The 9,188-nt window shown below is 37.4% G+C and overlaps 1 protein-coding gene across 2 annotated transcripts in view; it reads left to right on the top strand.

Moving 5' to 3' along the window:
• Positions 1 to 9,188, top strand: part of AOAH (acyloxyacyl hydrolase) — a 201,989-nt gene that overhangs the window by 127,301 nt on the left and 65,500 nt on the right. For both annotated transcript variants that reach the window (XM_019509056.1, XM_019509057.1), the window contains exons 15-16: positions 2,899 to 2,935; positions 5,144 to 5,218. In XM_019509056.1, coding sequence (XP_019364601.1) covers positions 2,899 to 2,935; positions 5,144 to 5,218 — 112 coding nt within the window. The remainder of the gene's footprint in view (positions 1 to 2,898; positions 2,936 to 5,143; positions 5,219 to 9,188) is intronic.

Here is a 9,188-nt window from a genome sequence, read left to right as displayed (position 1 = left end):
TATTCTGAGGGTGAGTTCCTCCTGTTTGTTCCCCATACTACAAGCATTGGTATATAGGCATTTAAGGCCTTGCATAGCTGCGTGTGCCACCCCCCAATTTGGGAGACTGTCTAGACTCCTGTTTCTTACCTGGGCACTCCTTGCATTTGTCACCTGTCTTGCTCGGGTGGTGTCTCCTCGTCTTCCTGCGGCCCCCTCCCCCAGCGAGGCTAGATTTTGAGGGAAGGGTGTGTGTTGTATGCAAAAAGATATGGTAGTAAGGTTTTACAAATAGAAAGATACAAATTATAACTAAAAATGATAAACATTCACTAACTCATCCCTAAGATAGTTTATCTATCCTGTTTATGGCACACACAGATACTGTAGAATAAAGGATTAATTGGGGTTTGTTTGAAATGGTCTATATAGCTCAACAGTGGCTTTATAAGATGTTTAATATATGAGATAAGTTAATAATTCATGACAAATCATTTTCTCTGTTAGTGTCTCTTTTTTCTGTTTGCATATAATCTGTAAACAGTTTACAATTCTATCTTATCTGGTCTACAAAAATATTTGCTGAGTAATTTCTACAAATAATTCTTGAATTGTTGTTTATTCACAAGCAGTGAGTTGTGCTTATTAAATATTTGATGTCTTAACATTTAAGCTTTTTAAAATGGGCCTCTGGGTTATATATAATGTTTTTGTTTCCTGATGGGATGAGTGCAACTCCTAGAATGAGCTTTCTAGCATGAATACTCACAATTACGAATTAGATATTTACTTTTCTGCAGTATTATTTAAAAATTGCTGTTTAGGTAGAGCATTTATGCCCATAAAATTATTTACAAGAAAAAAATGAATATGAGAGAAATGTGAACACAGTGAAAATAAATTCCCTTAAAATTTCAAGCTAATAAATGGCATCTATATTCAGATTTTTACTGCCATATTCATACAGTCACCACTCCCATCCATCTTTCTGTTACATACATAATGCATTTGGATAATGTATGTATTTTGCAAGCAACAAGTTATCATCCATTTCTTCATAATTCTCTGGTGGGATTTTTGAGGGGGTTTTTTTTGCTTTCCCCTAGCCCTGTTTAGGGGATTTTTTATCCAGAAAAGCAGACATACTAGGCTTGTTACCTTGACCTCTGTCCCACTTAATGTTAAAGCACCAGATGGCAGCTGAGAATATATAATCATATGTAATGCTTTCTATTGATGTGCTTCTAACCACCTAAACTCATGGATGTAATATAGCTTTTGTTACTCATTTATCTTCTGTTTATAAATATGACTGTAATATTTGTTCTCTCTTTATTAATACAATCAAAAGTGTATGATTGGCATTTTGAACTGCTGGCCTCAGAAAGACTCAAAGACACCCTGGCAAGGTGGATATCATGATCTAGACTCTTCTGAGTTTTAAATGGAACAAGGGGATGTAAAACAGAAGGAAATGCAGCTATGGTTTCACCCCACATCTTACTGGAGGAGTGGAGCTCTAGCAATTCTATGGACATATAGGAAAGAGTCAAACTTCCTTTCAGTCTCTAGGTTCAGATTACTTGATACACAAAGGACCGCCTTCTGTGGTTGCAATGTGATAGCCATGAGTAGTAATAACAAAGGAGCAATTTTTAAAATGCAAAGTGGTACTGTTTCTATTTTTGTTCATAGATCTTTCACTCACCTAGTCCAATACACACTTTCAATAAAGCTTCATCCATGACTCTTCCATTCAAGTCACAGAACAGAGTTTGACTTATTAAGAAGATAGAGGGGCAACACATGGCAAGAAAAAAAGAAAATAAAGAATGGGATGAGGGTTAGAGAATAGCACTGTAAGAGGGAAGGAAAACAGGCAAAAGGAGAGAACAGAAGAAAATACAAATGAAAGCAAGCCTCTGAAGGGCTTTTATACATTACATTAAAGAGATTTTGCAGTCATCGGATTTCCTGCCTTTATTGTTCTCCGCCTCCAAGGTAGCCTTATTTTGAACAAAAATATTCCATTCAGCTACCATTTTGCTGCCACTACTTGCAATGCCTATTGTAGTACACAGAGTGACAGAAATTGCAATGTGGAATGACGGAACTGTTCACTGATTTAGGGAAGCAGTTAAATGTGTAGCTTTTAAGTCCTTGCTTGCGGTTTTGAATGTGCTTAAATACTTCCCTTAATACTTTCCTATTTCACGGCCTGCATGAGGTCCTCATTATAAATAACCACGGGAGTTTTGCTCTGGCTTTCTTTGTTCATACTGGTGGAAGAAAGTATACACCAAACAATTTAGGTGAAATGTCATTGATGTACATAGTTACCCCATATATCATGAAAGGTACTGTTGGCATAGCCCCATTTTTCATGTTTGTCACTCATAACATTGCATAGCTGTGAGCCATTAATTCTCATTAATAGTGAAAGTGAGTCGCTTCTCAGTTTATTATGGAAGTTAAAAGTAGATTAAACTTAGACAAATAGGATTGGTTAGTTGATGTCCCAAACCCATAAGCTGCCAACTCTGAATTAAAATCCAGATCCAAAGGACCCAAAGTTCAGAAATGGTTTGATCTACAGAAGTTCCTGGAGCTTCTTTGTGCAGGGAAGAAGAAAGCAGATCTCGTTATTTATTTATTTGATATGTATGTCATCTTCACCAGAGAGTGCTCAGATCAGTTTACAATAAAAATTAAGATAATGTATAAAAACAGATAAAATATGAATATAGAATGGTATATTTTGCTTTGCAATTTTATTCCCTTTTAAATGCTATAATCCAAAAGAAAGGTCATGGAGACTGATTGAGCACATAGTATTAGATGTCTAAAATTAATTTGATTTTCTGTTGTTTTAGTCATCTTGGACTATTTCTCTTACACCCACTATGTTTGATCACGTAGGTGGTTCTTCCCGAAATCTCCTGGACTTAATGAAAAGGTAAGCATTTCATGAATTGGAACAATGGATGCAGGTACAGTAATTAGTCTGAATTTTACATTCTAAAAACAAAGCAAAACACTGTAATGAATATGCCAGCTGACAGTGCTAAATGTCTTAAAATGCACTGACACATCATATTTGAAGAATTGCAAGCTTCATGAACATTAAATAATCAATTTTTATTTGATTAGTCTCATACTTGGGGCCTAGAACAAAGAACACAGCAGTTGATGTCTTTCCACTAAATACAAAAGAACTTTGAATAGGTATTTCCATCAGATTTACTCTGATGTAAACTGATCTACATTGACTTCAGTGGACTTACTCTCAATCTCTACCAATGTAAACAAGCTATTGATCAGGCCCTTTATCTTAGTAGAAACTTATTTTGTGAATGTGATTTCTAAATTTTATCTTTGTAAAATTGAGTGGTTGTTAAAGATGAAAAATTAATTCAAGTGAAAGGTAGTTTGAGCTGGAATAGAGGAGCCCTAAGTTACATCACAGCTCCCACATCCCCAGATCTGTCAAAGATGATGCATAGGGCACAGACAGAAATCACAATTTTTGCCTGATCTGGCCACAGATCAGTAAAAGTGATCAGAAACAAATTCAAATCTGTAACGCGACAGACATTCAGTGTACATAAACCACTTTCAAAGTGGCTGAAACTTGTTTAAGATAAATCTAGATGGATGTAGTATCAAATTTAACTAATTTAGGTCAAATGCAATGCCATTTGAACTTGAGCCCAGGACCACAGCACATTGAGCTGGGATGGAGCAGCCCTGGCTGGCAGGGGGGGCTGGGGGTCAGCCTGCTATCCTGAGGATGCTCCTGACCATCTCAAAAGGGGCTGGTTGGGGCATGAGGGTGCTTCAGTGTGGGCCTAGCTGGCAGGCAGCCCCCTGCACTGAAACATCCTCATGCCCCAGGCAGCCATACAAACATCTACACATGCACTGTAGTGGAGTAAATAAGAACTCCACAGCAGGATACTACTTCTCTTTACAAGTACTATCCTGTTGCAGAGTTCATTAGTTTACTCCAGTTTAATAGCCTTGCATGTGTAGACGCAACATGTTTACTCAGGTGCTAATTAGTCTACTCTGCAGTAAATGTCTAATGTACATGCACCCAGTTATTAAGAAGCAATATAAAATAAGGAAATCAGTGTAAGAAATTAATACTCGAAACAAATTTCAAATTCCAAACTGAAACCATTAAAATTTTCAAATAAAATAGTTGTCTTAAATAAAACTTTTTTCCTTTAAAATATTTTCTGTTTACATTTTTATTGAAATTAACACTTTTTTCCCCAAATATTTCAAAACAGTTTGGATGAAAATAGCATTTTTCATTGAAAAATACTGACCAAAATCTGACCAGCTCTATTTTTTACCTACTTTTCTAAAACTATGGCATATTCATGAAAAATGTCAGTGCATAAAATGTAAAAGTTATTGTTCCTTGGTCTCTTCAGATTTGATTTACCAATGAAAAATGTGGGTGTTGGGTGGTGGAGGGTGTTGTTAGTTTGTTTTTTCTATTTCTCTCTCTCTTTCTCTGAACTGGTCCCAGAAAAGTCATTGAAATTTAAACTCTCAGTGTGGGAGTGGAGAATAAGGTTCTAACACAAATGTCTGTTTGAGTTTACTATTCTGGGTTTTCAGTTGCAGGCCAGACCTAAAGCAAGAATGGGTGTGGTTTAAATTCCTATGATATTTAAAAGTTTGAAAATTTGTTTGACATTTCCTCTACTCTGAGTGATAATCTTGGTAGTTTAGCTCTTAAGACTTCAACAGCATCTAACTCAAAACCATATCCTAATTTGACCTTAAACCCAAAACTTTATGTGAGCAATCCTTAGTCCAACATCACCTCTAATTAGCCCAGCATGACCTTTCATCCCTGATTTAAATTGCTGATTAAAATATTTCGGTCTTAGTGAAAAGGATGTGGAACACCAGCTGGTAAAAGAATGGTGAGCCAAATATGCAAAGGGAAAAACAATTTTGAAAATACCTGAAAACGTTACCATATTATAAGAGTATAGCAAAACCAGATTCAAGAACAGCTTAAGCGTAAAATAAATACTTCAAAAAGTTCTGTCACAGACGCATTGTGTAATTCAAATTGAGAATGTCTTTCACCATTAATCTTGCTACTTTATCTATTTGTTTATCTATTGTTTTATATTTTCAGCTTGGCTAGAGATCATGTCTTGGACAATCCAGCCATAGTTATCTATTCTGCAATTGGGAATGATGTCTGCAATGGGTAAGGTTCAACAAACCAAACTAATGTTTGTATTATATGTCTTTTTTAAGAGTCTTCTTATGAGTCAAGCCTTTCCATGTTGTTATTTTATTCTTTCTCCTCACTACATCTGGCTTTGTTGCTTTCTCTGCTGAAACATAGTACTTTCATGGTTACTGGGGCTAGAGTAATCTCTGACCTCTTGGTAACAAGTGATCTTGCAATAGCCTTGCAGCCAGGGCTAGCTTTGCTCCCCTCTTCTATTATTAGAGGACCTTCTACCTTGACACTAATCACCAGTACTGCCAGAGTATCAGTGTGCTCTCCTGCTCAGGCTAAGGGAGCAATTCAAGAGGATGATAAGATACCTACAAGGACAAATTAGCCTTTTGCTTTTGAGCCTTCCCTATTTCTGAGCACTGTAGAGAGGTTTTGTTCATTCATTCACTTTGGTCTCATTCACCCTATGAGTATGACAGGGAATCCTGGAAACATCTTCATAAACACAGACCCCTGGTGACTATTAGGGAACATTCACAGTGGGCATGTCTATGCATGCATTTACACTGGCTAAAAGTTACTGTGCAGTAAGCAGGAATACACCAGCTTAAAGTTACTGTGCAATAAGCGAGAATAGCCCGGCACCTGCACGTGCAGCCATTAAAACACTTTAATTTCATGTGTGGACTGGCTTGGGATTAAATTTAGGCCCAAGTCAGTCTACGCACACAGCGTTACTGTGTAGTAAGGCATCCAGATATATGTTACTGCGCAGTAACTAATTGGCTGCAAGTTGCCATCTTTACTGCACAGTACAGGTGTACATATGTAGATCCACATGCATACTGTGCAGTAATTTTGGTTACCGCTCAGTAAATGTGCACATGTAGATGCACCCAGTGGTATTCATTCCAGCATTTTACTCTAAATGTATGATTTGGCTTAGCTATAGCTATAGAAGAGAGTCTGTACATCTCCCTCATTCTACTAATTCAGTGGTTCTCAACATTTTTAGACTCAAGGCAGCCCTTGGAAAAGTGAGCTCTTAGTTTTCATTCATTTTTTGACTACAGAAAAATATCAGAACAATTTTTCTATTGCAGAGAACTAAGAAAGACTGCGACAGGTCAGAATGGTTTTAACACTAAGGATTCCTATTTGAAATCTTTGGGTTTATCTTGTGAATCACATGAAGGTGTTTCCACACCTAAAGGTGCTAGTATTACTTGGCACACTGCAGCACATTTCAAAGGCACCCCAGGGTGTCATGGCACCCTAGTTAAAAATCACTGTACTAATAATTTTGTTATTTTCTGCCTCTAACTTGAAATTACTTCTGTGAGCTGCTTCATTTTAATCTTCTTTTACAGTAGCTTCATTTCTTTTATTTTACTGTTCTTCCATTCAGTTTTCATTTGGTTTGTGCCCTCATCTGGAACTGTGTTAAATGTTCCCCTGTAATACCCCTACAATATCAAAAGGGCATGCATATATTCTCAAAACTAACAGTAAACTGTGCCCAGAGTCTGATTGGAATAAAAGCTCCACCGTGTAAATGCATTTCATCTCTTCTTCATACCCACACCATCTGCTTCCCTAATTGTCAACTGGGACCATTATGGGGCAAGATATGTGTGGCAACAATATGCAGAGGCTAACTCAGAAATCCCATCCCAGAAGCCAGGCCTTATCTATGGCTCCTGTTGCAAAAGCCTCTGGAGCGATTTACGTGACAGTTTAAGTTTCTATTCCAAGCTTCTGTTGTGTATATATTTTTTATGTAGATGCTGTACCATCACTGCTGGAATCCAACCCTTGGTTGTTGCCACATCTCTGGTTTATTTTTAATTCTATAGCATTTCTCTCTAATTCAAATCATCCCTGCTTTCTTCTCTCTTACACTATTTTTTAAAGTCCCTCAATTTAAGCTATTTTTGGCCTCCATTTGTGTAGATATTTCCAAATGCTATTTATTATTCATATCGATCCAAAATGTTATCCCACATTACAGTGACACTGTTCAAATTTGCAGTGCTGTCTGTTTGATCCTGCATATGTTTTGGTGGTAAAAATACACATCTACACAAATACAAGCACTCTTTGAGATCCAAAAAGGGAAGACACTGCTGCCTTTTGTAGAAATCCAAAACTCCCATAGATATACTGAGCAGGAAATAAACCATGGATTTATTTTCAAGAGGATATCATTATATATAGTGGCAGTAACTTTGAAGTATCTACAGAGGTTCTCTTGAATGCAGACCATCTACAGAGAATGACTTCAAGCAAGGGGCCAGACAAATAAAAATGATTTTAAAGGCAATTTTAAATTGCAGTAATAAGGCCCTTACAGCATAATCCTAAATTCTGTCTTTGAAAGAGATAAATGCTCTTGCATACACTGCAAGAACAATTCTTAGCCAAAGCACTATTAAAATGCCAATATTTTATCCAATGTGAAGAGCTAGCCAGTGAGTAATATAGGCACTTGCAGAAGAGAAACTTAATGAAATTGGCACAGTATGCTGTACTTTCCTTAGTACCCACTTCGTACAGTCCAATCAAGGGGGTTAGAAAAATGAAGACAGATGGCAACTGTATCCCTCAGCCCACTGAGGCCCAAATGTAGGACAAAGACCCAACATGAAAAAGATGAGAAAGTAATTAGTACAAGCAGCTTAAAATTCTCTAGAATGATTAAATGCATTTATTCTGTTTTATTTAATAAACCATTTCTATGGACCCTCTTAAGTGTTGGTGATATAAAAATGTTACAAAAATTGAAGCTGAAACAGTAGCAAATTGGTGTGGAATCAAAGTCATCTACAGTCTAAAATGAAGGACAGCTGAGAGAGATGATGGGAATAGGTAAGAATTCCATTACTGTAAGGCTGCCATGATCAGCTGTATTATATCCTGTCCCCAGCTCTCAAACTGGGTTGTGTTGCTGAGCATTCCTGTGCTGGGATTTAGGATATTAATTAAAAACAAAAAACTGTGTGCAGACTGAAGGGCCATCCTATGGCTCTAAGTTGTAATTTGTAGTGCAATTATATCACTGAAATTTTGAAAATGCTCCCATGATTAGAATGACACAGTGTAGCATGTTTTCAAACATTCATGCATTAATGTGCATATAACATGAATTGACACAGTGCGCTGTGGCAAAAATCAGTTTTTAAGCATCTCAGTGTTGTGAACTGACATGATATGGAGCAGTTGAAGAGAACTACCCTATTTTCTCTCAGACAACATGCCTCAAATTAAATATGCACCTTGTTATTGAAAGGCAGAATAGAGAAAAAAAAGATGTTTTTACTTGAGAACTGGGGGGGGGCAGGCAGGCAAGAGGGGAAGGGGCAGAAAAGGGTGGGGGAGGAGAGAATGTATCCATAACCAGCAGCTAGGGGGTCCTGCATGCAGCAGGTGCAATTTTACTTTCAATTTCCCCTGGGAGAGGCTGGAGGCAGAAATTGCTATTACCATATTTCCATGATATTAATGTGCACTCTAATTTCCAGCAGCTGATTTTTAGGGAAAATGTATGTGTTGTGTCCAAGAAAATATGGTATGTCCAAAGACTGTCCTGCTATAGCTGAGGCAAGCAATTATTTCGGGCGTAGGTTTGGTGAGCTGTCGAGAAATACATAGGTAGCCCTGTCCCTTGACATGTGCCCTGCCCCCTGGCTGCCATCTTGGCAACACAAGTCCCACCCCTAACCCCTGACCTTTGCCACCAGAAGTCCTTTCCCTTCTCCCCCGGAAATACTCCTTTTGGGAAGGGGGGGTTGCCATCTTAGGACCTGAAAAAAACAAATCATATGCTAAAAGTCAAACACTTACTATAGCTTATTTTAATTTTATTACAAAAAATATTTTTGTCATGATTTGTGTTTGTGTAGTGTATATAGAGGTGATTGTATAATAACTCAAAAATAAATTCTTAGTCTGTTATATTGTGGGGGGGTGGTTGGGGGGTGTGTATGGTGGA

The sequence above is a fragment of the Gavialis gangeticus genome, unplaced genomic scaffold (assembly GCF_001723915.1).
Source record: "Gavialis gangeticus isolate Ggan-Ray unplaced genomic scaffold, GavGan_comp1, whole genome shotgun sequence".
In the NCBI taxonomy this organism is placed as follows: Eukaryota; Metazoa; Chordata; order Crocodylia; family Gavialidae; genus Gavialis; species Gavialis gangeticus.
Note: the sequence above shows the minus strand (reverse complement) of the source record. Positions and strands in the feature narration are given on the sequence as shown.